Source organism: Eurosta solidaginis, chromosome 5, assembly GCF_040869045.1.
Source record: "Eurosta solidaginis isolate ZX-2024a chromosome 5, ASM4086904v1, whole genome shotgun sequence".
Taxonomy (NCBI): Eukaryota; Metazoa; Arthropoda; class Insecta; order Diptera; family Tephritidae; genus Eurosta; species Eurosta solidaginis.
Window position 1 is genome coordinate 42,756,861 of NC_090323.1, and position 26,445 is coordinate 42,783,305.

General features: G+C 37.1%; 2 protein-coding genes across 5 annotated transcripts in view; both read left to right on the forward strand.

The window, feature by feature from the left end:
- Positions 1-26,445, forward strand: part of Pex1 (peroxin 1) — a 73,953-nt gene that overhangs the window by 38,296 nt on the left and 9,212 nt on the right. The gene's annotated exons all lie outside the window — the stretch shown is intronic.
- btl (breathless) lies at positions 33-26,173 on the forward strand. 4 transcript variants are annotated; one of them, XM_067787472.1, is made up of 4 exons: positions 33-3,717; positions 13,812-13,974; positions 18,138-21,384; positions 24,235-26,173. In XM_067787472.1, exons 3-4 carry the CDS (start codon positions 18,472-18,474, stop codon positions 24,811-24,813), a joined length of 3,492 nt encoding a protein of 1,163 aa, XP_067643573.1. In that variant the 5' UTR covers positions 33-3,717; positions 13,812-13,974; positions 18,138-18,471; the 3' UTR covers positions 24,814-26,173. The 4 variants fall into 4 exon arrangements, with proteins under 4 accessions (XP_067643573.1, XP_067643570.1, XP_067643571.1 ...); XM_067787469.1 differs by lacking the exon at positions 13,812-13,974 and having other exon boundaries at positions 18,106-21,384; XM_067787470.1 differs by lacking the exons at positions 33-3,717; positions 13,812-13,974 and adding an exon at positions 3,724-3,867 and having other exon boundaries at positions 18,106-21,384.

The window sequence follows — 26,445 nt, forward strand, 5'->3', positions numbered from 1 at the left end:
TCTTAAAATGAGGCAGAAATAGGGCAGAAATGGCGAAACCCTTTTATATGCTATAGCGGTCCGATCCGGTCGATTCCGACAAATGTCAAATCCCCCATCAAAATATGCCTGCTTACCAAATTTCATCAAGATATCTCAAAAATTGAGGGACTAGTTTGCGTTCAAACAAACGGACAGACGGACAGGCGGACATGGCTAAATCAACTCAGCTCGTCCCCCGATCATTTTGGTATACTTATTGGTGGGTCTAACGGAAACATATACATAAAAAATGATCTGGAGCCTTGAAAATGAAAAAAATCGATTTCGACCAAAACAAGTCCCAAAAACAAAAAAAAAAATTTTTTTAAAAACTGTTAATGCCAACGTTTTTATCGCATAATTTTAAGTGGGATAGGAACTATTAGACAAATTCGTTTTCATCGGCAACACTTTTGCACGTTTCTGAAGAAACCCTTAAAAAAAATAGCGAAAAAATAAATTTTTTCACCAAAACACTCCTCAAAACCCAAAAAATAGTTTTTTTTTTTTTCAAAAAACTGTTATCGCCAAAGTTTTTAGCGGAGAATTTTGAGTCGGACAGGAGGGTATACATGAAAATTTTAAAATCAAATGAAAATTTTTTAAGTAGGTCATGAAAAAAACCTTAAAAATCAAAGAAAAAAAGTCAAAAAACTCAAATTTTGCAGGCTCGAAAATTATTTTTTTTTTGGTATGCTTAGTGTAACTTTTTTTTCCTGAGCCCAAAACCTATCGAAAAATCGATGGCGCGATATAGGTTAATAAATCGACCCAGCTTATTAGTTGCGTCTTGTTTGCAATTTTCCCTTTTTGAAATAAGCAACAGTGTAATTCTAAAAATTTTTAGTAAGATTAGTCCCTTCCTAACTGCTTTAGAATTTTACTATGTGGGTAAATATTTAAATGAATAGTGTACGCGGTCCGTCCTCAGAAGCGCGCCCAAGCAGATGTGTTATGAGAATTATTGAAAAAAAATTATTTTTGGTTGTTATTCCACCTCCGACTTTGTTGTACTGCCTTTTTGATAATTCAAGTGCTCGTTTGTTTGTTGTGGGTGAGGGAGTATGAGTGTGTATGTGCGCCGGTAATCATTTGGCCTGCACTTGTGCTTGTTGCGCACGCGCATGCGCATAAATTAAGACAAATGGCAAACGAAGGAAATCAATACATACAAACATATCACAAAAAACATATAAACACTAATGCAAAGTACATACTTTGGTGGAAATCAAAGCCGACGGTAGGCATTAAACAAGACAGAAAAATAGTGATAGTAAAGATAGCAAAATGTCACCAATGCCGCTGTCAACTAAAAACATATTTACATTCACATTATCATGTTTGTGTAGACACTACTCTTTGAAGACATATTACAATAACAATTCTATAATTGGTTCTGAATACTTATGTGCATGCATATATATGTACCCCAGCTGGCGAAAAGTGAGAGGCATTTGGAAAAGTCTTTTTTTTTAAGATTCTAAGTTGCATAAAACTCTCTTATATCTCTAAATGACCTTGCCATTGAACTTCCAATCCGTGCAACGTATCAGATTCATCAGATTATTGTGGTAGCTTGATTTTGTGGATCCGACTATACTAGGGGTGCCCCTTTTCCAGCTTCATACAACTATGAGTCCTTGAATTGGCCATCTTCGGAAACGAGCATTATTTGAATGTTCTTTCAGCCTCGTTTATACGGCTGTCGCGAAATCACCAGCTCTACTGCCCTCAATGATCTGATGTTACTAAACGACCCAGTCAATGACTTCAAAATTATGCTCCAGAACGTGTCGAAGACTTCGACTTTTGCTTGTTTTTCCTTCAGATACTCGTGAATCCAAGTACTAGTATCGCTGACAAAACTCCCACTAGAACCTGCTTCTGGTAGGGTAGATAGGTAAATATATGGAACACTCAATATCGTGGAAAGGTTGTCGTGGTAACGTTACCTCGGAAACGCCAACCTCGTACGGGCAATTTAGTCAAAACATTCACTGTATTGTCCCTCCGCCTTCCGAAGTCATAGACTCAACGGAGTTGACAACTTGATCAGTTATTTTATATTCGACTCACATAAGAACTTTGCTCTGATATCGCCATTTGGAGTTTCTTGGTAAAATTCCGCCGATTTTATATAACAATATACATATTACAATATCTGCCGGAAAAATAAATACCTTGAACTTTGATATTTGATTAATTGTGGCTCATGCAAAAAGGCTGTGCCACGTGGGTAATCTTGCACTTTAGTGTCCCCGTACAAGTGCCGCCAAAGCTGCTCCGCTCTCTTTAAGAGGGCCTCCACTGCAAAAGAAGAGGAGAAAGAATAGAGCTTTGCTTAGTTGACTTCTCATAATAACAATCAAGATACGATGCAGCCAGGAGCATAGCCAAACGGCACCTCTCTTGCCCCACATTCTGCGGCAATCCTGCGAGTTCTTTTATTCTTTAACACGGGTACGACAAGACACCCAGCTCCTAATCCCTCATACAACCAGTAAAATATACTCGTATAGCAAATTCAACCTAGCATAGGTCAAGTACAGTTCGCACCAGTTCCCTCTATGTTGTGAACTTCGCATCTTTCTCAAACGACACTTTTTCAAAGGAGGAAGACTGCGAACTTCGGAAATGTAAGTTGCGTCTTCAAACCTAATATCTTTAAGTATACTATGGATGACGTATTACATGGAAGTTTTTAAGAATGTACAGTCGCGACTGGGAAGCATCGACGAGTTAACTCTTGATGCCATTAACATCAGAAGGTCTGGCTTGACTTCTTATCTCATGACGGAACTGCATACAATCTGAAGTATTGTTAGTAGGTCGCTTAAACACAATACTGTGATCAGCAACATAATGAGCCAATCTTTTCCTCCTGAGCAATTTTTTGGTACAAGTAAGCATCGACCTAAGCTAAAATAAAAGGATATTGCCACAACGGTGTCCCCAGCGGGTAATTGAGCTTAGGCTATACCAGTGGTAAGGCTTGCCTGTCGTAAGAGCGGAGTAGAATCTACAGACTAAAAGTTCTGAAGCGGTTAACAAATCGTTCCCCTGGCAGTCGGGCTTCTATCAGAAGGTGTTGGCACCGAACCTACTGGAATCACAACACTGGCCTACAACATTCCAGAGGTGTTTCTGTGGGATCAACAACAACAACAGCATCGTTGCAAGGGTTCCTAGTACCCTCAAATGCATTTCTGTTCTGAGTTCTTTTCTTCAGCGCGTACGTCATCGACCGGTAGAGCATAAACATGTAGTGGTGTTGGTAGTGGCAATGAATCGTGTTGACAGCCAATAACGTCACCATATAACCATCATTGCTTATTGTTGTTGCTGTTATTGTTGTGTTAGCAAGTGCTTTAATGCTGCCAGCAAATCGTTTGTAATTTTTTTCTCAATTCACAGTTGGTTGTTGTTGTATTGCATATTGCCTTTTTGTTTTTGCTTCACGATTATTGTTGTTTTTTTTTTTTTGTGTTTTAACAATGGATTTTGAACGCATATCAAAGTTTTTGTATTTGTACATGCATAAGCGCTCATGTTGAGGCCGCAATTCCCTACTGAGCGCACGATCAGTTGAGTTTTAACATTGGCAACGAATGGACGCGCGCAATTCTTATGATTCAAGTGTTGAATAAACGTTAAAGTGAATGATTGAAGGTGTTTTATATTCTAAATTTGAAGAGGGTGTGTACCTGAAAAGTTCTTACCGTGTTCTCTCTATCTCTTGCTTTCTTGCGCTCGTTTTGCGGGTGGTACGCGTGCGTGAAGCGGAAACAGTTTGCGGAAGTGGCTGCGGAACGAAGCGTTTCGTTTGATTTGCTGTTTGTGCCTGCGGTATAATCCTTTCAAACTTGACTGAATATTTGACTGTGTCGCTTAATGGACTTTTTATGATCTTTATTCGTATAATTTTGTGCATTTTACGAAAGTACATTTGTATGGATATATGTACATGTCGTTAAGCTTGGAAAGGCCACTAGAGTGTGCTTGCCCGAAGATTTATGACTGTCGTTGATTGCAAAAGAGAAAAAATAATAATAATTTGTGCACCGTTAGTATGGCATTTAATGCGTGTTAAATTATTAAAAAAATACTTATAGAATTCTGTACGTGCTGCAGTAACAATTGCGGCAACAACAATAGTTATGCAAATGACCAATGGGTACTGATCTGAGTTAGTGCGCGAAGAAATATTTTGGCAAACAAAAAACAACAAAATATATAATTTAAAAAATGTTTTTATTATAATGTATAAAAGCATAAAAAAATATAAAAACTAAAAAATATAAAGAAATAATTAAAAAACAACACTAAAAAAATTTTTTACACATAAATATAATTGCACATAATATTTATAACAATTAATAAGAAAAAATATGTGTCTTACATAATTAATAATATTTTCAACACATGCAATAATAATATCTAATTTTAACAAATATTAAAAAAAAAGTTATTACAAGAAAAAATCTTTTTATAAATTATTGGCAATTTTTACTTTCATGTTAATTGTTTACTCTAAAATACTTTTGCTAAAACTTAAATAAATAATATTCAATAAAGAAATTTGAAGAAACAAATGTGTATATACCGCAATATTTATAACAGCAAATATATGTATGTGGAAAGAAAAATAAAATAAAACAATATAACTTATAAAAAAGAATAGAATAAATACGATATAAAAAATAGGCAATGTCAATGCAAATAAAAAATTTGAAATAAAAATATTTGCAAAACATACAAAAGAAAAAACATTAACAAAGAAGCAGCATACAGTACAGTAAAAAAGAATTGACAAGAAAAAAAAAAGTATGAAAAATAAAAAAAGTAGGAAAATATATATAAAATTTAAACTAGTTCACAAAAAAAGAGTAATATAAATCTTTTAAAAAATTAAGGGAATAAAATTAAAAACAATTAAAAATTTATATTTAAATAAATAAAATAGAATACGATGAAGGAAATTGGGGGCAAAAAAAAAATTGAAAGGAATCTTTGTTAAATTTAGAATATAAAAAAAAATAATAAAAAAAATAATAACAAATAATAATTAAAGGTAATAATAAAAAATAATTTAAACAAAATATAAAAAAAAAATGTATGAAAAATCATAAAATATATAAAACTTAAAATTTGAATATAAAAAAAATAGAAACAAAAAACCATAAATAAAAATCACGAATATTGCTAAAAAATTAAACAAATATTTATATATTTAGCACAAATTTAAATTAACAAGTTACTGTAACAACAAAAAAATCAATACCTAATGCAATTATATTTAAATAAAAATTAATAAAAAAAATAAAATACACAAAAAAAAAAAAAAAAAAAATAAAATAAATAAAAATAAAATAAAAGTGAGAAGACGTAAAAAAAGTAAGTGATTTAAAAAAATATAGAAACAAAATTTGGGAAAAAATAGTCGAAGTTTAAATAAATGAATAAAATAGAAAAACAACCAAAAATATTGGAAACAAAAAATTTTATAAAAAGCTTTCGTAAAAAAAAATAAAAAATAATTTAGAAAAAATTCATAAAAAAATATAAAAAAACTAGCTAAGAATTATAAAATAAATAAAATAAAATAAAATAAAATATTAGCAAACATGCAAAAAAAATTGTATTAAGCAACAGCAAAAAAAGCCATACAAAATTACCAAAAATAACTATAAAAAAATTAACAATTATAACAAAAAGACGAATTTATGTTAAAAAATGTAATAAGAAAAAAATTGTGATTAATAAAAATGTAAGACAATAAGAAAAAGTAAAAAAGAGCAAAATTATAAAAAAAAATAAAATACTTGACAAAAAATAATTTTTAAATTTATTAAAAACTAAATTTAAATAAATATAATTAATTAAGTTTCTACAAATTAAATAAGAAACGACAAATACAATTGGGGAAAAAAAATTTAATAAAAAATATTCCTTACGAAAATAGTAAAAATAAAGAAAACAATTTAAATATTAACGAAAACAAAAAAATATAAAAATAATATAAGAAAAATAAAAGAAAATTAAAAGAAAATTAAATTTAAACAAATAAAACAAGAAATGGCCAAAGAAGTTGGAGCAAAACAAATTAAAAAAGAAAATTTCGTTAAAAAAAGCAAAAGGATAAAAAATAATTGAGAAAATGAATATTAATGAAATGATGCAAATTATAAAAAAATAGTAAAAAATCATAAAAATATAAAATTTGAAATAAAAATATAAGCAAAACATGCCACAAAAAATAATTAAAAGACAGCAAAAAACACTAAAAAATTACCAAATAAGTATATAAAATTGTCGAAATAATGCTAAAAAATTTAATAAGTGTAAAACTGTGAAAATGAAAAAAGTAAGACAACAAGAAAAAAGTAAAAAATATAAAAAAATTTAATTACTTAACAAAACAATATTAAAAAAATTATTAACAAATCTAAGATACAAAGTTTAAATAAACAGGAAAGAATTAAGTTTCTACAAATAAAATAAGAAACGACCAAAGAAATTGGAAATTAAAAAATTCAATAAGAGTTATTCAGTAAGAATATAGTAAAAAAAGAAAAAACAATAATAAAAAAATAATGGAAAAAAAATAACAAATAATAAAGGAATTTAAAAAATATAAACAAATTAAATTAAAATAGGAAAACCTAAGAAATTGGAAACAAAACAATTTAAAAAGAAATTTTCGTTAAAAAAATAATAAAAAAAAATAAAAAATATTAAAAAAGAAATGAAAAATAGTAAAAAAAAAAATATAAACAAAATTGTTTAATAAATACATAATGTAATAATACTTTTTACATAAAAATTAACTAACTACTATTTATCTTACCGGCCTAAAGAGAGATCAGCGCAGTGTGTGCGCTGGTGTCACCGGGGCCTGCCGCATTTGCCACACTGCGCCTTTGGACCCTATCTTAAACCTGTCTTAAACCTGCTTACCATTTTGTTTAATTATTGAGCCGTCTTACTTACTTACGTGTGTTTCTACCAGAAGTCCACGTAAATTACCCGAGGTCCCGAACATAACTGGCAAAGTATCTATTTTCGACAGCCAAGTAGCAACAAAGGGGCTAGCTGCACGATAAGAACCGAAGGAAATTAGGTGGCGGATGAGCTGAAACGTAGGCGCTCAGCAGGAGGAAGAGACCAGCGTCGAAGTTTGCATACCCCTGTGGGTAGCCAAGGGGGAATTTTTTTTAGGACAAAGCACAGCAAAAATGGAAGAGCACCACGGGTAATAGGTAAAGAAATCCAAAAGTTAAAATAGTCAGAAATATTGCTATTTCGTACCTTGCCTCAAAAAAGTTAGGCAACAAATAATAATCAAATAACTTTTGCTAACGACCGTTAATCCATCAACACCTTCCATCAAAAATCCATTAACTGTTTTTTTAACAAACAAAAATTCTTGAAAAAACGTCAAGTGGAAGTAAATGATTGAAGTTCATTTGCGTGCCTGTCACTGCGAATTAAGTACAGACATACATACGTATGTAGTTACAGCAGTGGTGAAAACAATAGCATAAAATTGGAAAATGGGAAAAGTTGTGATTGATTTGCCCTTTATGTACGCATGCTATGCTTTGATGGTTTGGGTCTTATTCTAACTGATGGCATATCGATTTTTAAGGCCTTTTTCCAGGACCTTCAACGTAAAGGTCGTGAGGCTTATTGGACTACGGTATTTGGCATATGCAAATCTGTTACGAATACTACTCTGACTTTCCTCCATCTATATGCAATATTATATAATGCTACTCACTCTATGATTAGGTTGGGTTAGGTTGAAGTAGCAGCCCGAGGGCACACCTAGGCCAGTGACATAAGACCCGTTGTGATACCATGAAAAGACACCATTACCTTTCCTCTTTGAACTATTTTGAGGATCAAGGCTACCATACCAAGTCCTTGATGTTATACTCCAAGACTTGGCGCAAATTATCTAGAAAGGGAGCTCCCAAAAAACGCTGTTTTGCGCCACTTACCGCCGCCTAGTTGCAGGTGAGGTGAACCACCGTTTCCTTCACTTCATCGTCTTTACAACTCCTGCAACCACGACATTAAGGTGCTCCTAACCTTTCTGCATGGCTTAATAGAAGGAAGTGCCCAGTAAGTACTCCTACAAGTGCGGAGATTTTATCCCTTTTTAGGGTGTAAACGTGAAGGAACATTTTACGATCCCATTTTGGCCATGTTTCGTTCGATGTCCGACAACCCAGTGTTTGTAGCCATCTTTCGTCCACTTGACAGCGCATGTGCTCTTTTTTTTAGCATTAGCTTGCATATTGGAAAGGAGTATATCTAAGCGTTCTTGGTTAGGAAGAATCTGCTTGGTCGTACCCTCTCTAGCAAGTGCGTGTGGAATGCAGTTTCCCGCGATGTTCCTGTGCTGCAGTACCCATGTGGGGTGTACACGGTTCTATTGGGCCATTTCTTGAAGATATTGGCGACAGTTTAGTGTTAGTTCAGAATTGAAGGAGTAAGAGCTAAAGAATTTTATACCAGCCTGGCTGTCGGTGAAAATAAATATTTCGTTGCCGATATTATGTGTCCCTATACTAACTGCGGCTCCCATTACGGTTGATATTTATGCCTATTCGGCTCGTTCAATCATCTCTACGGAAAATTTGTACCATACCATATACAATTTTCGCAACTGGTGTGGTCGCACAGGGATCTGCGCCAGTAAGAAGAAAGCTGTATCTGTTAAGTATGCTATAGTGTCCTATGGTTTTAATGTTAAACTTGGAGGGCAGTTCATGCGTTGCCGCTGTTCTATCGATAACCATCTAGATCCAATAGTAGTATGTCAAGGAGGCTCTGAAGAGCTTCGCTAGGCGTTGCTCTTAGTGCACAACTCGTGCTGATCATATTTGAGCTGGGGACTTTACCCAACAAGCTTAGGTTTGACGCCTTGCTCAACGCCGGCCACTATACGTCTATTCCATACTATATTTACTTTCCAGCCATTGAGTGCGATCACCCAGATTCTGTGTCGTAATGAGGGTCAAACAATGAGTATTGAATAAAGCTGTTGATTGCAAGTCTTGAGTTATGATTGGCTGTTATCAAAAACGCAGATCCTTCGAGAGTGACTCAAAAGGTTTATTTTATTTGGTGTGCGATCACAGCCAGAGAAATGCATATTCATAAGGAAGTCAAGAAATCTTTCGCCTTGCTTAATTAAATTAATGCTGGTGGAATGACTTTTACCCGCCACTGTACCCTTGATTGCCATACGTTCACATACAAATTTGCATGCGCAGGCGCATACAAAGAGTATTAAATATCAAAGTCAAAACGCACAAATTTTTTTAAACGGCTTACAAATGCGTAAACCTACAAACATACACTGCCATATATGGAAATTTGCCGCCCATGGTGAGCACTTGCCAAATGTATGAGATTGTTAGCTTCGAAAATCCAATAAAACAGTTACATATATATAATGCGATTTCTTAATAATATAAACACCATATAAAGAATTAAAAATTGTCGATGATCGATTGTAAGCGCTGTTAGCCAAGTATTCCAACACGCTCATCTACATATCACAATGTACAAACACCTGCGCATGCGCACCCATACCTTTTGAATCGAAACGTTAGAAAACGCTTAGACGCTTTAGTGGCGGCAGACGCATTAAAAAGCTAACAGTATGTCAAAAAGGCAATACAACAACAAAAGCAAAAAAAGAAAACGCTGCTCCTATAATTGGTATAGAGTCCAATTATTTTCTTCTTATGCCACTTTTTACTAAATTCTGAAAAAAAAAAAAAATGAAAGAAAATTGGAGTGAAGTATTGCTTTGCGTATGACAAAGGCGATTGTAGCCAATAAAAAGTATTAAATTATTTGAACAAATTTGTTATTTGATCAATATCGGGACTTTTTAATTGAGTTAAACACTTAAGGTCAAATCACCTCAATTTGTTTGGTTAACGGTTGACCCAGTTGAAGTTCTTTGTAAAGAACATTTTAGGCGCTTAAGTAAACCCATATTTTAGATTATATTTCTTTGGTCTGATAAGCTTTCGTTATTATATTATTTGTTGCTTGAGATTGGTGTTGGATATTTTAGAATTCTGTTTCATGATAGGAGCTTGATTGGGAACACTAATTTCAATACGACAACACATCCGTATTTTTGCAGTTCGAACTTGCTTTGATGCAGGTCAAAAGTAGGTTAAAAATTTCTAATTGGAGTTATGAATTCATTCATTTGTGGCCACTAGGGGACGCCGTAAAAGGCAACCGAAACTGTCCTCAATTGAGGCAGGTGTTAATTCAGCGATCTTGTTCCTCCCCAGTTTTACCAGAGTTGACATTTAATCGACATGATTCAGACCATCTGGTATTAGGCAAGCCTGCAAAACATTTCTCAGCGTATTCTGTTGTTGTTGTTGTTGTTCTAGCGATAAGGACACTCCCCGAAGGCCTTGGGGAGTGGTATCGATGTTGATGGTCCTTTGCCGGATGCAGATCCCGTACGTTCCGTTAACAAGCACCATAAAGGTACTAGCCCGACCATCTCGGGAACGATTTGGTATGACCACATGAAACCTTCTAGGCAATCCCGCCCTCTCACCCCCTAGATTCATCAGGAGTTCGGGGTCGCCAGAACCTCGGCTGTTAGTGAAACAGGATTCGCCACAGGTAGGTGAGATTGACAATTGGTTGGTAGAAGCTATATATTGCGCTGGCAACCTCTTGAGAGGGTTGCGCTACACAACCCCTTGAATCAATTTGGTATTTTAGTCGTTTCTTACGACAGGCATACCTCAGCGTATTCTGAAATTTCTCTTTGAGCTCTTCTCTCCAACCAGGATACATGCGTTACCAGTCTCACGAGGCTACCGCCCATAGAAGTGTGCCAGCCGCTCTTACTCCTGAGAAAATATACATAGGTGGTTGATCTAGTGGCATGGGCGAAAGATGGCGCCCAATATTATTTTCTTTGTGATTCATAAACTCATATCCAGAGTCTTTAAGAATAATGCCAACCGGGTAGAAATATTGTATTGCTTTGACAGCCAGTCGTTCGTTAAGATGGTTTTTTTTTTGCACCCACACCAATCGTTGTACTGTATTCAATCTGCTTGACCATGCAAGAACAGTGCTGTCCACCATTACTTCTAGAAGCAAATCAGCTCGACAACAATTTCATATAACCGATGTACCACCCCTGGTGAGTGCTTCCGGCCTTCGTCACAGGGCCGTGGAGAGGGGGGGGGGCAGCCAGGACAATTGCCCATGGGCCCGGAAGGTTTTTGGGGGCCCGCAAAGTCAAAGCAGTATTGACAGTACTCTAACTAGGATTTCAATAGATACATACATATTTTGTTGCTACAAAAAATTGTTTTAAAATTGAAAATCACTAAACTAAGAATGTAAGGTTCTGGCAGGGAGTATAGAAGTTGTGAATACCTTCGCAGAGAAAAGAAGGAAAATAAGAAAGCGCCAGTTCGATGAATTATCTGGCGAAACACCTGAGTGTGATTCCGAAACTCAATTCAAACAGCAAGTTTTTTTACGTTCTTTTTGACTGCTTGTTTGGTAACATGACAAGACGTTTCGAAGCCGTAAACGACATTGCGATTAAATTTAGTTTTTTGTGGAAGTATCGGGATCTGACGGAAGAAGAGCTCAGAGAAAAGCAGGGTTGGGCCTCATTGTTTACATCAATTGTTTACATGTAAACAATGTAATTGTTTACAAGCTAATTGTTTACGTAAACAATTCATTTTTTTGCTTTTACTAATTAAGCATTTTCACTATTTTTCAAACAGTTTTCCAAGCCTGTAAAGAAATAATAAAAAATAAGCTTTAATATTTAGTATTTTAATATTTTTATTCATTTTCACTGTCCGATTCTTCATTGTTTTGGTCAATTTCCATTTTATAATACATAAAAAAGTAACTTTTTGGACCTTTCAAATCGATCTGTTTGACTTGACAGTTTACATTATAAGTTGAAATGACATATGCTGGTAAATGTTTACAATTGTTTACAATGAAAATGTAAACAATCCAAAAAATGTTGTAAACGCGCAACCCTGGAGAAAAGGCAGCGGCATTCTGCACGATTTATGGCATCGATATTTCGACGAATCTAATAGATGAAATCATTCATCTCAAAGCCATCCACTTAGCAAATTTGGGATGTGATTCGCTGTCACCATTTCAACTTCTAAACAAATTTAATGACTTGAAGATGGAAGTATTATTTCCTAACATCTGCATAGCATTAAGAATATTTTGCACACTTCCAGTCAGTGTGGCTGAAGGGGAGAGCGTTCTTTTAGTCTACTGTCTCGCGTGAAAAATTGGTTACGTTCTACTATGGGCCAAAATCGCTTGACAAGCCTTGGAACATTGGCGCTGGAGTCCAGCCTTGCTCGCAGCATTATTTTTGAATCGGTAATTTCCATATTCGCAGACCAAAAAGCACGGAATGTTTTCCTTGGTGATTCAAGCTCTTAAAATGTACATATTTAGAAAAGAGTAATGTAAGCAAATTAAACAATGAAATCTAACATTTCATTTATGTACATAAGTGCTCCAGTAAATCTTATTTTATATTAGATAAAACTGACAATGTGAATTGAAAAATTTGTGTATGTTATGTTATTTTTTTTACTGGATTGAGTTTATTTTTTAGGGGAGGCCCGTAAACGCGAACTGTCTCATGGGCTCGGCTCGGCTCGGCTCCCTGCGGCACTGCTTCGCCAATGGTCCCTCGACTGCAGTATTAGGCAACGGCAGCCTTCGTAGCCCTGTCCTCTGTATTAAGCTTACATGGTAGCCTGCGGAACAGAATATTCCCAAGGTTTTTAATACTGTCAGAAAGCCTTTAGGCATACTCCCTCATCTGGGGTGGTCTAAATTCAACAATTTTGTATTCCCTCATGAGCAGAACTAGTGGGCACCCAGGTATCATATTAGAACGTCCCTCAGTATATTCAGAAACTTCTCTGAATTGCCAGGTCTTCAGACTAGGTCATCACATGGCAGCCCCTGCTCTTTAGGTCCTGAAGCATGCCGTTCACAAGTCCCTTAAAATTGTCTCAGGTTTCTAAGTGCATTCCTTCCAGGGAAACGATCATCACCTCAAGCTGGTCTCGCTTTGGCTAATTGTTAGTGTACATTAGACATTTTTTATCAAATTTTTTCTGAAAGTAAGTTTTTTTTTATGAAGCAAAAATTTCTTACTCAAATCCATTAATGCGGTGAGAAAAAAATAATAAAAAAATGTTTGCAATTAATATTATTTTCTACTTGAGTGACACTGCTAGATTTTTGTCATTTGTATAATTGTTGTTGTTGTTGTTGCTGATGTTGCCGTTTATGAATTGAATTAATATATAAGACGACGTTTTAAGCTGAGCTTCAATTCTCTACGCTTAACTAACAATAAAAGCGTCACGCGGAGCAATTAGATTCGCGCATTCAAATACGCATACCGGCATTAATTGCGATCATCCGTATACAAGATCACACATACAGACATACATTGTAAACGCGCTGTCTTAACCAAGTTAGGTGACGCGTAAGGAGAGCGCGCGCACGCGCACCATCGCTTAAGCTAACGCGTAGTAATTGAAATAAGCAAGCAAGTGAAGAAAAAAAAAAATGAAATTAAAATGAATTTTAAAATGAAAATAAACAAGAGAAAACTCATTATGAAATCTATGCACATCGTTTTTTTATTTTCAATCTTTTCCTTTTATTCGTTACGCCTGCCGCGTCCTCGCGTTGCGCTGCCCAAACAGACAGTGCCTACTAAATAATTTTGCTCCAGCATAGCTGTGGCCTAACTTGACGAGTCTTGGCTACTTGTTTATGTGTTTATAATCGTATGTAAATAAATCACAGTGGTCAAGCCTCTTAGTTGGTGATAAAACATACCTTTTTACATTACAATTTGCTGTGACAGTGAGTTGCTTTGAGCCTTCTTGGGATACGAAAGCTGCGTTGGACGGACGTGTTAGTGCGAGTGAATGTGAAGGGCGCGCTTTCGTGGTTACTGTCAATTACACTGTGTAACATCAAATGTGATTCTGTACTTTGTGCACTTAATTATACAGGCCAATTACGGGTAATTGGAAATCGAACTGAATTTAAATTAAATTAATACTTAATCGACATTTTCTAGTGCTAAAACAGGACCTTTTAACAAATTATTAATAAAAAAAAGTGGATACTTATTTTTTGCACAGTTTAAAGAAAAACATCAAAAAAAGAAGAAAAAAATTGTAAATGCCAGTGCAAAAATTTCCTGACGAATAAGGAAAAATAAAAAAAAAAATGTATAAGTAAATAAATAAAAAATATTTTGTTTAGCATCTTGGGGCAACACTAGATACTACTTTAAACAAAGAAACAAGAGATTTTATTGCTATGAAGCACAAGCAGGTCCTCAGTGATATACACAAACAGGCGTCGGACTTCTATGCCAGGAATTGTCGGGCGAATCCGGTACTTAAAGAAAAATACCAAGAGCTATCAGAGGAGGAACGCACTCTCTCTAGGAAAAAGCGCGTCACTATAGCTCTACTTCGATATGGGTACTGTAATAGGTTAAACTTTTACCTATCCAGAATCAACCCCGACATACAAAATGTATGTTCTGCTTGCAATGTGCCCCACATGACACCAGTCATCTCTTCAATTGTAATGTGGAACCAACGCCTCTAACTCCCCTCTCATTATGGACTCCCGTTAGAGAACATTGATGACAATTTGTGATTGGTCGCACCTATTGGATGAGGCGAAGTACTGCTACAACAACAACAACAATATCTTTTCTCGCTATCTCCCAAAATGGTTTACTGTACATTTAATAGATACTAACTGTTGTGAACCGAATCTATGCTTCCTTAGTTTGGTAGCCGAAGACCATACAAAGAACGGGAATAGCAAAATTTAGCAAACTGCATCGACCAGTTTGTTTTGGCATAACGGGTGCGATGAGGACGTCCCCTGCTGATGCACCAGGTAGGGCCTTAGTGGGAATGCCTCCCTGTTCTAAAAGCGAAAGAGGGAACACTTGCTGCACAATGACTTCAAAATATTTCTGAGGCAATGAGTGGAAACATGACAGGGCATATGAAAGTACGTAATAGGAAATTCCGTATTGCAACTATGTCACGTTCAGACTATCACGGAGTTTTGAGGTGTGCATTAGTGACATAACTCTTTGGGAAACAGGGATTGAATCTAATCACCCTGACTGAGAGGTATATGGGCCGACCTTCAAAAAATCGATCGGCATCGGCCCACTGTTTTTCAGGCAGAAATCCATGTAATAGAAGTTAGCGTTACGTGCCTTTCCGTCTATCACAATTACTTCTAAGCTAGTGGCTGAATGCATTGGGCTCCTAAGTGATCTAGCAGCCAAAAACAAGATTTTGTTAGGATGGGTTTCCGTTCATCAGCTAATGGCCAGGCAGATCACATAGCCAAGCTGCGTGATTTAGCAGCTTTCTATGGTCAAGAGGCCTTCTGTGGACTTACAAAGTCAACATAAGTAACTGGGAAACAAAGGCGATGAGATGACACAGGATTGAATGCCCAGGGCAAAGGCAGGCCAAATGATTTATTAATCTCCCAGCAACGCGAGTATCAGCCAAATTCATTAATCTAAGCAGATAGGACCTATGAACTCTCACTGAGTACTATACGTGACACTGTAGAACGATATCACTTAAGTAAGTTAAATTTATCCGATACGCAAATCTGTCGCTACTGTGCGCTGTAGGTTGAAACGCCTGTTCACACCCTCGCTCTGGCAAGGCCACTGCCTTATAAGTGGCGTGACTCCTAAATCCTCCGTGTCATGGATTAAGAAGCCTGAAGAGGGACTAAAATCATTAAAAGCCTCCACATAAAGTAAAAGGTTGAAGGTCAATCATGGCAGTTAATTACGCTGTTTAACATTGAATATTTTGGCCTCCCTGTGTAAGTGGTTTTCAGGCTTTGTTTAAAGACATCTCTTATCAGTTCTGAGTCCGGTGTGACTCGGCTGTCATTTCAATGCAAGCGCGTTTAACCCCCGTTAAGAACTATACTTTATAATTAGGACGCTGGCAAATGTCTATGTTCTATGCGATTGAGTGGCTTGGGGTCTTTTCCTCTACCAGGCTGTTATTTCAATATAACCCCTTTTAACCCGGGATGAGCGCTCTATTTTTTTATTTTCGGCCAAGATAAATGGGTCTGCAAGCCAATCAAGAAAAATGCCGCTGAGCAGCTGGTTGATGCTATCATGAAAGCAAGAAGAGCCTACACGAAATGTGGCGGACAAGGTAAAAGGAAAATTATTGCTTGGAACGTCCGCTGCAGTAGCCATGTTAACAACGAAGAAATTGAAAATACGAAGTCATAGTATTGTGTATTAAGTGGGAAGTGATTGTACCCCAAAAAGCTGCCATTAAGGCCTGTGTTAATTTAGAAAATATGTACGAAGAGAAAAGAGGAGTCGAGTTTTTGATAATACAGTCTAAAAATGCAGTCTAACGAAAATAGGCTGATTGACTTTGCCACACCTAAAAATATGGCAATATCCAATACCAGGTCCCAGCTTAAAAATATATTAAGATTTCTATCTAAATGGCTATCCCATTATCAATGAAACAGCAAAACAAAATTAATTACGAAGGCACGCATAGCTCCTGCGTTCCACAATCTACGAGGTTTCAACATCTAGTCGACGTTTGTGCTAAGCACATGCCTTTGTGCAGCGTAGAAAATGCTGACTGATAAGAATAATGCCCGAAAAGTTGAACGGGGCGAATATCTGCAATGTAGAATCTGTATGAAGAATTTTGGGCACACTTATCCTCATAGGTGAATAGCTAGAGTGACGAGGAAGCCGATACTCCAACCGACGGCCATGAAGAAGTAAGAAAACCAACATTCTGGCCCAAAAATTATAAAGCACCAGGGAATGGAGGACCAGTTAAAATACGGAGGCGAATGTTTATTGAATACTTGTTGTAATTTAGGCAAAATAGGTCGGACGAGCGCATGTCAACGTATTGAATTTTTAGATCAGCACCAGAAAGAAATCTATTTGTACTATGGCACTATTGGGAATATTTGCACTGCATTACCGGCAGTTGCTACCATACGCTAGATGGCAGCACAAGCTGTAAGTTTGATTGATTATTGATTGATAGAATAGCTGATTTCTGTTGATATTTGATAAGATACTTTTATATTGGTTGTGCAAGATGCCCACGGGTCCGGCTCGTAACACATATTAGCCGTGTTTTTTTACAGGCGTATACGTTTGGTTTGCGCGTGAAAAAAACGTCTATCCTCGCTTAGATAATGCTTAGGAGGCCCATCTAGCGGCAGTGGTTAAAGAACTAGCTACAGCACAGGGTGTACCGAAAAGCGGAGACACAATCCTCTGTTGTATTTCTGTGGATACCATATAGCTGAATTAGTGTGATAAATAGTGGGCGCGCATAGAATACATAGAATTAGTGCAGAGGGTGAAACATAGACACATATTTCAGTTACATCTGAGTATAATGCGTATTGAAATTTAGTAGTGCTAATTTTATGCGTAGCAATTTCAGAGGTGTATTTAATGTTTGTCGCTTAGCAGTCCATATAAAGTTTAAGCGTAAACGTATATAGATGTGAAAGAACACAGCTAATATAAATTTGAATTACGATGTGTCGTGGAAATTCGGTATACGCTTGCGTGACTCCCCTTATACATAGTTATAGGCTTCATTTGTTTGAGATAGGAGGCGCTCCGGTCGCTAAAGAAAGTGCCATGTAGATTGAAAACGAGATGAGTAGGTCGAAGGAGATTACGAGGGTTAGAGCCGGTATGGGAGAAGGAAATTCGACTGCATACTTTCGAACAAAAGGCATTCATATTTGTTTTACTTATAGTTTTTTAATAACGATGGGGATTTCCACTCGAACAAATTTAAACAATAATCAAACAAGGTGACAACTTTCTTTTAATGTGTTGCACAGTGAATGTTGAGGACATTCGCAACTAAAACGATAAAATTAAATAAACGACGACATTTTAATATTTAGTAGCAAGCAATACGAGATGTATTTATGTGTAGTTATAAAAACTGTCATCACCTTACGATGACATGCAAAGCCACTCAATAACAATATGAATTTTGAATACTAAGAACAACAAAGTGTGCGCATATAAAGCACAGGACAGAAGAGAAGCGACAGCGCAAGTGAGAGTGCCGGTAAATGCAAGCCGCGCGTGTGACGCGGGGCAAACATCGAATACTAGTGTAAAGAAGTAAAAAAAGTAAAACGTAAAAAAAAGTGTAGACGCGCAATTAGAAGGTTACGAATGCAGCAGATGTAAGCTACCTTCTTCTTTGGCGTCACTACCGTCGCAATCATACCAAATTCCACACCAAATACAACACCGCAAAGATGACCAAAATCAGACTGAAATCATTTTTTTATGAACCGCCCAATTTGAGTTTATCGCTGTTGATCATCACGATCATTTGCTATTCGAGTAGCGCGCCATATTTGACATTAGCCAAAAGTTTAGGAGGCGACAGTCAGGCGCAACACAGCGCACATAGCGTTTACCCACAACGTATTGTCAATGTCACGCTTAGCCCTAGTTTTAGGCACACCAAACGTGTGGTGGCGCCGAATACAGAAGTGCATTTAATGTGCATGCTAAGTGGTATGATAAAATGGTACAAGGATGAAGAGTTCTTGAGCGCAAATCGATTGTTAGTGCTGAAGGAGGTGCAGCGTAAAGATGCTGGTGTTTACAGCTGTCAAGCGGTGCAAGTGCATTTGGGTCCCAAGTATGTAAGTGTAGCATTGAAAGTGCTTGAAACAGCAGCAGAGCAGCGTGAGCAGAAGCTAATACGCGCTGAAACTGAAACTCAAGAAGACATTGCGGATTTTAGTAAGGTAGAAGATGAGGCTGATGCGCGTTTGCGTTGGGAAGAAAATGATGATGATGATGACATTTTAGACGAAGCAGAAGAGGAGACAACAACGCAAATGATTGTGTTGAAAACCAGCAATAATACTGCTTTTAAATTCGTGCACTTACCCAATTCCGGACCGCCACAATTTCAGCAGAGTTACAAACTCTTAGAAAACGTCACACAAGCGCTTGATAGTTTAGTACAATTAAGCTGCCCAGCGTTCGGCAATCCGTTACCTATCATCACTTGGTGGCACAATAACACCAAAATGGATTTGACGTCTATACGTTTTAGACTAAAAAAGTGGACGCTTTTTATAGAGCAATTGGCACCTGGAGACGCAGGCGTCTATACCTGCAAAGTGAGTAATAAATTTGGCACAATTGACCATAATATAAGATTAGACATAGTCGAGCCACGGCACACAGCTATTAAGCCGCGCATCGTAAGCGTCTTACCAGCCAATCAAACGTTGTTGGTTAATAGCAGCGCGCGACTTGAGTGTGCGGTCGAGGCGTCAACTCCAGTAAAATTGGGTTGGTTAAAGCATAAGCAACCCATAAGCGTCGAACTTGATCTCTCGAACTTTTCGCATAGTTTGGATGTTTCGCCGTATGCATGGACTGAGCAAAGTCCAGCGTTCTTGGAAATACCACAAGTACAGCTTGCAGATGAAGGGTTTTACACTTGCATGGGCGTCAATGATGTAGGACAAGCAATGGCTACTACATATTTGCGCGTTGTCGCGCCAAGAAGTACAAACGCGTATACGCCTTTAAACACAACAAATCTCACAGCAGAGGAGCACGACACCAATTCAACAGAAAGCGGAAACAGTTCATCCCCAACTGCTGCAGATCATGAAAAGCTAAACGCGGCTACCGAGACAGATGCTGCCGATACCAATGATGAGCCGGCAGAGCCAGCTGAAGTTGAAAGCGCACCACGTTTTAAAAAAACCGACAAGGACGATGGTCCACTTCATAAGCCCGCTGGTGCTACAATACAATTGGCTTGCGCTGCGCATGGCAATCCAATGCCTAATATCACGTGGACACGTAGCGTGGGTGATAAGAACTTCACAGAAATTATGCGTCATATTGGTAAAGTAACATATAAAAAGTGGTCTATGCATATGGATGATGTAATTGCCGAGGATTCGGGTACCTATAAATGCACCGTATGCAATAAGCTTGGCTGCATTGAACGTTTGAGGAAGCTAACGATTATGGATCGCTTGCGTTCACGTCCCATACATAGCGACAAGTTTCCACAAAATCAAACCGTGCTAAACAATAGCAGCGCCTACTTTGAGTGTCGCGTCGTCTCCGATCTGGAACCGCATATATATTGGATTAAATATAAAAGCGCAAATATGAGCATAGATAGATTGGAGCGTTTGGTTTCGAGCGCCAATGCGAATACAAACTCTGATCAACACACAACAAAGGATTACATCAAGCTCATGGGCGATCCGGATAAGCCGAATGTGTTGCGTTTAGAGAATGTCACACATGCCGATGAGGGTTGGTACACTTGTGTGGCAGCGAACAGACTAGGCGAGTCATTGGCTAGCGCTTACTTGCATGTTGTTGATAAGCTACCGAGTCGCGAGGTCTATTTGCTGTGGCGCGCACATCCTGTGTGGACGACTATGGCGGTAATGGTCATTGTACTGCTCTTTCTCTTCGGCTCCATTTTCATTATATATGTTTTGCGTAAGCTGAAACATGAAAAGCTACTTAAACATCGCATTGAAACGGTACATCAATGGACGAAAAAGGTAATCATCTACAAACCCGCTTCATCAGAGGGTAGTTCGTGCGATCTTCACATGCCTGTTATTAAAATTGAGAAACAACGCACGACATTTCAAGCTTCGAACATGGATCCATCACAAGCATTCAATGAATATGAGTTTCCACTCGACTCGAATTGGGAAATTCCACGCACACAGCTCAATCTAGGTTCGACTTTGGGTGAAGGCGCTTTTGGACGTGTTGTGATGGCTGATGCGTGCAATTTGTCACGTACCGCTAAAAATACATCCAGTATAGTGGCTGTGAAAATGGTTAAGGAGGAACATACCGATGCGGATATGGCGAGCTTGGTACGCGAAATGGAGGTTATGAAAATGATTGGCAAGCATATCAACATTATCAATTTGTTGGGCTGTTGCACGCAGAATGGTCCACTGTGGGTTATTGTCGAGTTTGCTCCGCATGGTAATTTGAAAGACTTTTTGAAAAAGAATCGCCCTCTTTTTGTGGGCAGTCCGAGTTTGCAGCGTAGCAGCGATTGTCTGGAGGATATGCCACAGTTGACGGAGAAGAATTTAGTATCGTTCGCTTTTCAAATAGCGCGTGGTATGGAATATCTCGCTTCACGGAGGGTGAGTACATGATATTATTTGTATAATTGATAAGAGTGAGATCTGAGTGCTTTTTGAAATCCTTCTTAATGAAATACGCATATGCTCCAGAAGTCTGGTTTAGGTAAAATGTTTTAGATCTGCTTGAGACTTTTTATCCATAGGTTAGGTTAGGTTGAACTGGCCGGTCCATGAGGACCTCACATAGACTGATTGAGTCCGTAGTGTTACTAGAAGTTTGTTTTAACGGCCAAACAGAAAAACCCTATCAAAAACCAGGACCCATGTTATAAAATAACTTCGTCCTCTTGGCAAATACTAGAAGCTTCCTAGGACTTAAGCCACTTGCTGCTTCTAGATCTGACAGCTGTATCACTCCTAATAGTTGGAGTCTAAGCCTGGCAAGTGCAGGGCACGAGCACAGAACGTGCTCGATCGTTTCCTCCTGCAACCCGCACTTCCTACATCTACTATCACTTTTTATCCATAAGACCAAAACAATTCTCTACAGCTAAGAGTTTTTGAATGTTGTCCGGGGGGCTACAGCTTATTATAACTTTTCATCCCGGTTGAACGCGAGATGTTGAGAAGGTTCAACACCCGCTCAGTTGCGGGCCCCCGCTATGAACACCCGTACCCTGACATCGTGCCGGGTTTGCTAATAGTTGGTATTTCCATGGTGCTTGGATCAGCGAAGGGTATCAAATATCATAAACCTCCTCATTGATGAGGAGGTTCCGCTTGTTTGCATTGTCCCTTCTGCCGAAACCCCCACTATAAATACCACACTCTAACTTCGTCAGCAGGTCAGCTAATGGCTAGACTTCATAAAATTTTGCTGAAGGTCCTTAGAGAAGTTTTTCATTCTACTGTGTGATGCCCCCGCTGACTTCATATCACATCTCACTTCCCGTCAGGCCTCAATATGCTGTCTTTTATGACTTACGTACACGTTCCTGGGGCGTGCCAAGCTATATGTTTCTATGAGAGCGTATTCGTGCAGTAAACAAAAAAGAATACAGTGTTTAAATTTAAGCTTCTCACTGCCGGGTCGTTTGAATTCAGCAGTTTAAATGCGTGAGCTACCGCGAGCAGGTCTGTCAGGTCGGACAGGGGCAGCAGCATTGCGACCATAGCATATTGACTGTATTTTCAGTAAACGATTGCACCGGCTTCTAGCTTTCGCCAAGCACTGGACCTGCGCCATCCCCCGCTCATCGGGAGCTGCCGAACTTGTATCTCGTATCTGATGTCATTACAGGTTAACCTTGAACGAAGAAGAGTAGTTAGATAGGCTACCTCGAAAAGTTTAGTCATACCTCTAGGACAATCCGCGTTCAGTCCTGAGCCTCTATTGAGCCAGTGCCTCTATGGCGACCGCTTAATGCAGATTGGCAACGATCGGGCTGAATGGGCATTTATGATTTTTCTTGAAAGGCGAAACAACTGAAACGATTTTAAGTTCGAGTGCGACTTTAAAGTAAACGCATTGGAAAAGTCGAGCCACGTGGCCACAATATCTTTTTCATCCTTTTGCATCGCGCAGCACCTTTTGGAGGACTTAATTGTGCTCAAAATGCACTTCAGAGTCTAGAAAGTCTCTGTGTGTAGTGCTAAAACGATAGTTGTGTATGGCCGACGTTTTCGATTGTTATCAAGGAGATGGGTCTTCCGTTTATCCCCTAATTTATCTCTTTTGTAATGCAGGATGGAATGACTCTCTTTCCACGCCCCAGTACTTCCAAGGATTTGAACGTGGCAGCCTACAGTAGGGCAGGTCATCTGGCACGGGAGATGAATTATGCCATGCTTTTAACCTATCCGACACGCCCTCAGTGGTAAGTGGTTGGGTTAAAAGCGCATTGACGTGGAGGGATATTCATTTTGTATAAAAATCGGACAGTCATCTTCAACGTCTATTATAGAAACCTCCCCCTGCGGAAGCAGATAAGCTAATAAGGAAAGGAGTAGTCTTTTCGCTCCCCTTGATGATATTCGAGCGACGTTTCACTCTTGCAGATGCGTATTGAAGAGACAAACAGGAAGTTGAAACAAACTTGTTCCTATCAGCCCATTGAGCTTCAAATCTGCACTACATCTTGTATAAATTTAATTCTCTGAGTTCCAAATCCTACAAGATTGACCGGATTCTCGCAAATACCACGAATTTTCATTCTGAATCGAGTTCCCAAATGTTCGAAAGATCTCCTGGACCCCTGTTTTACAGAGAGTTAGCTCCGAGGTTTTCTGGGAGTCCTGATATCATATGAGCATAACATTTGGTCAATGTTGGTTTTTGGTCTGTTTTTTATTTTGGAATGAGGACCAATTCGCAGATTCCATAGATCGGAGAGCTCAGCTTCAAAGCTATCACATTGCTGGAGACCAAGCATACCTTCAAGCTTAAAGTGACTCACCTACAATTACTTACATTTAACTCCTAAAAGTAAGCTCTTATTCGACCATAAAACAGGCGCATTAGAGAGAGAGTGAACTCCGAAGTTTTCAGGGAGTCCTATATCATGTAAGCCTGACTTGACCAATTGATGTTTTTGATCTTTTATTTTGGAGAAAACACAACCTCCCAGATTTCCAAGTTTGGATTTGTATAATAATTTGAGCTCAGCTTCAAAGTTATCACATTTCTGGACACCGTGTACCTTCCAGCTTAAAGCGACTCACATACAATTACTTTCATTTAACTCCTAAAAGTATGCACTTAATAGGGCAGTCAAGTGAATTCTCATTCCAATTTTTAGGTTAGTTATCTAAAATGTCTTCTGATAACGCTCTTATCAAACACGATCAATTTGTAAGTCTCCTTGAACTTAAAAAAAAAATAATGTCAACTTAAATTTATATTCTCCATAGTGCATACATCGTGATTTGGCTGCTCGTAATGTACTCGTGAGCGATGATTATGTTATGAAAATTGCCGATTTCGGTTTGGCGCGCGACATACAGGACACAGATTATTATAGAAAGAATACAAATGGACGTTTACCCATTAAATGGATGGCGCCTGAATCGCTACAAGAAAAATTTTACGATTCACAATCAGACGTTTGGTCATACGGTGTACTATTATGGGAAATAATGACATTTGGCGAACAACCCTATCCGAATATAATGTCTGCTGAAGAGCTTTACAGCTATTTAATAACTGGTAAACGTATGGAGAAACCGGCACGTTGTTCATTAAATATTTATATGCTAATGCGGCAATGTTGGCATTTTGACGCCAACGTCAGACCGACATTTGTTGAGATTGTTGAGAATTTAGACAAAATATTGCAATTGGCATCGAATCATGCTACAAATGAGGAGTACTTGGATTTGTCAATGCCAATGTTGGAGACGCCACCATCATCGAGTGATGATGAATCGGAAGCGGATACATTTCAAGAAACATCACCATTACGCTATCAATATACATATAAATGTAATTGAATTAAGTAGGATATGAGTATATTTAAATGTTTTAATGAATTAAGCGAATTGTATAAAGCAAAGTAAGGCTTGAAGAGAAAATGGGAATGTGAGTACAGTGAAACCACGCTGGGAGGGACAAACGTTACTTTTACTACTTTTATAGGTACAAAGAAAATAATTATAATAATAATAAATTATAAAATACAAAAACAGGAAATTAAAAAAAGTTTAAAAAATGTGAGTGACCACCCAAACTTTCCAAAACTTTACCAAACTTCAATATCTCATCATAAAATCAACTCACATATCCAATTTCATCACCTCCTCGGTATTCGGTAATGAATTTTCGCATAAATTTTTCGAAATTTCGATATAGATTTTTTACAAAGTAGGCATGGTCGCCAAACCGATTTTATTAGTTCTCATAAATGTATATTTGTATATTAACAAAAACATCCTTAATGCCAAATCTCTATATGATATCTTTGAAGAACATTTACGCCTTGAAAACTTTAAAATTTTTAAATGGGCGGTACCACGCCCATTCTCCAATATTTCACCAAATTTATTTTTCTCGTTATAACGTCAATTCTTGTATAAGTTTCATCTTTTTATCAATCTTTGGTAATAAATTATCGCGTTTTTTACATTGTGATATCAAAAAAATGGGCGTGGTTATCGTTCTGGGTCCAGATATGAAACCCGGTATACCAAATTTCGTGAAGATAGAAACAAGCTGAAAATTCGAAAAAGACCTAAAATTATTCTTTGTTTTCGTTAATTTCGGAAAAACAACTTTAATTAATTTGGTATCGAAAACCTTGTTAAGCAATTGTAAAACGTTTTCGAAAAAATTCAATGTTCGAAAAACCCCTTTCGGTTTTATTTGTTTTCGTAAATGTTTGTTTGTTTAATGGTATGTTTAAAAATCTTATGTATTTTTTTAAATTTTAGAAAACAAGAATTAATGTATTTTATATCGCAAACATTGTAGGGCAATTTTAAAAACTGTTTCCAAAAAAGTTAACATTTGAAAAAAAATCTAAAACTTTTATTTATTTTCGTTAACTTAAGAAATATACTTTAATAAACTCTATGCCAAAAATATGAAAAGCAATTCCGAAAATGTTAAAAATAAAAAAAAATCCTTGAACTTTTATTTTTTTATGTTAATTTAAGAAAAACTTCAATGAATTTCACATCGAAAACTATGAAAAACATTTTAAAAAAGTTGTTGAAAAAAGTGCAAAATTTGAAAAAATTCCTAAAGCTTTTGTTTATTTTCGTTAATTTTAAAACATGCTTTAATAAGTTTTATAGCGAAAACTATGAAAAGCAATTTACAAAACGTTTTCAAAAAAAGTTCAGTATTAAAAAAAAAATAAACTAAAACATTTTTGATATTTTAAAGTTCGAAAAAACCCTAAAACTTTTATTTATTTTCGTAATTTTAAAATCTGATTTAATGAACTTTATATCGAAAACTATGAAAAGCAATTTCAAAAAAAAAATTCGAAAAAAGTTCAAAATTTGAAAAAAAAAATTTGTAAAATATTTGACATAATTATTGGCCTTTAATATATAAATTTCGGAAAATTTTTTGAGCTCAAGGTCTTAATTAAATGAAACATGCACACAAGTTTAGAAATC

Excerpts from the sequence above, each read along its gene's own strand:
- btl (XM_067787472.1), top strand. The coding sequence starts at position 18,472 with ATGACCAAAATCAGACTGAAATCATTTTTTTATGAACCGCCCAATTTG. Across the intron at positions 21,385-24,234 it reads AATATCTCGCTTCACGGAGG|TGCATACATCGTGATTTGGC; the intron begins GTGAGTACATGA and ends TATTCTCCATAG.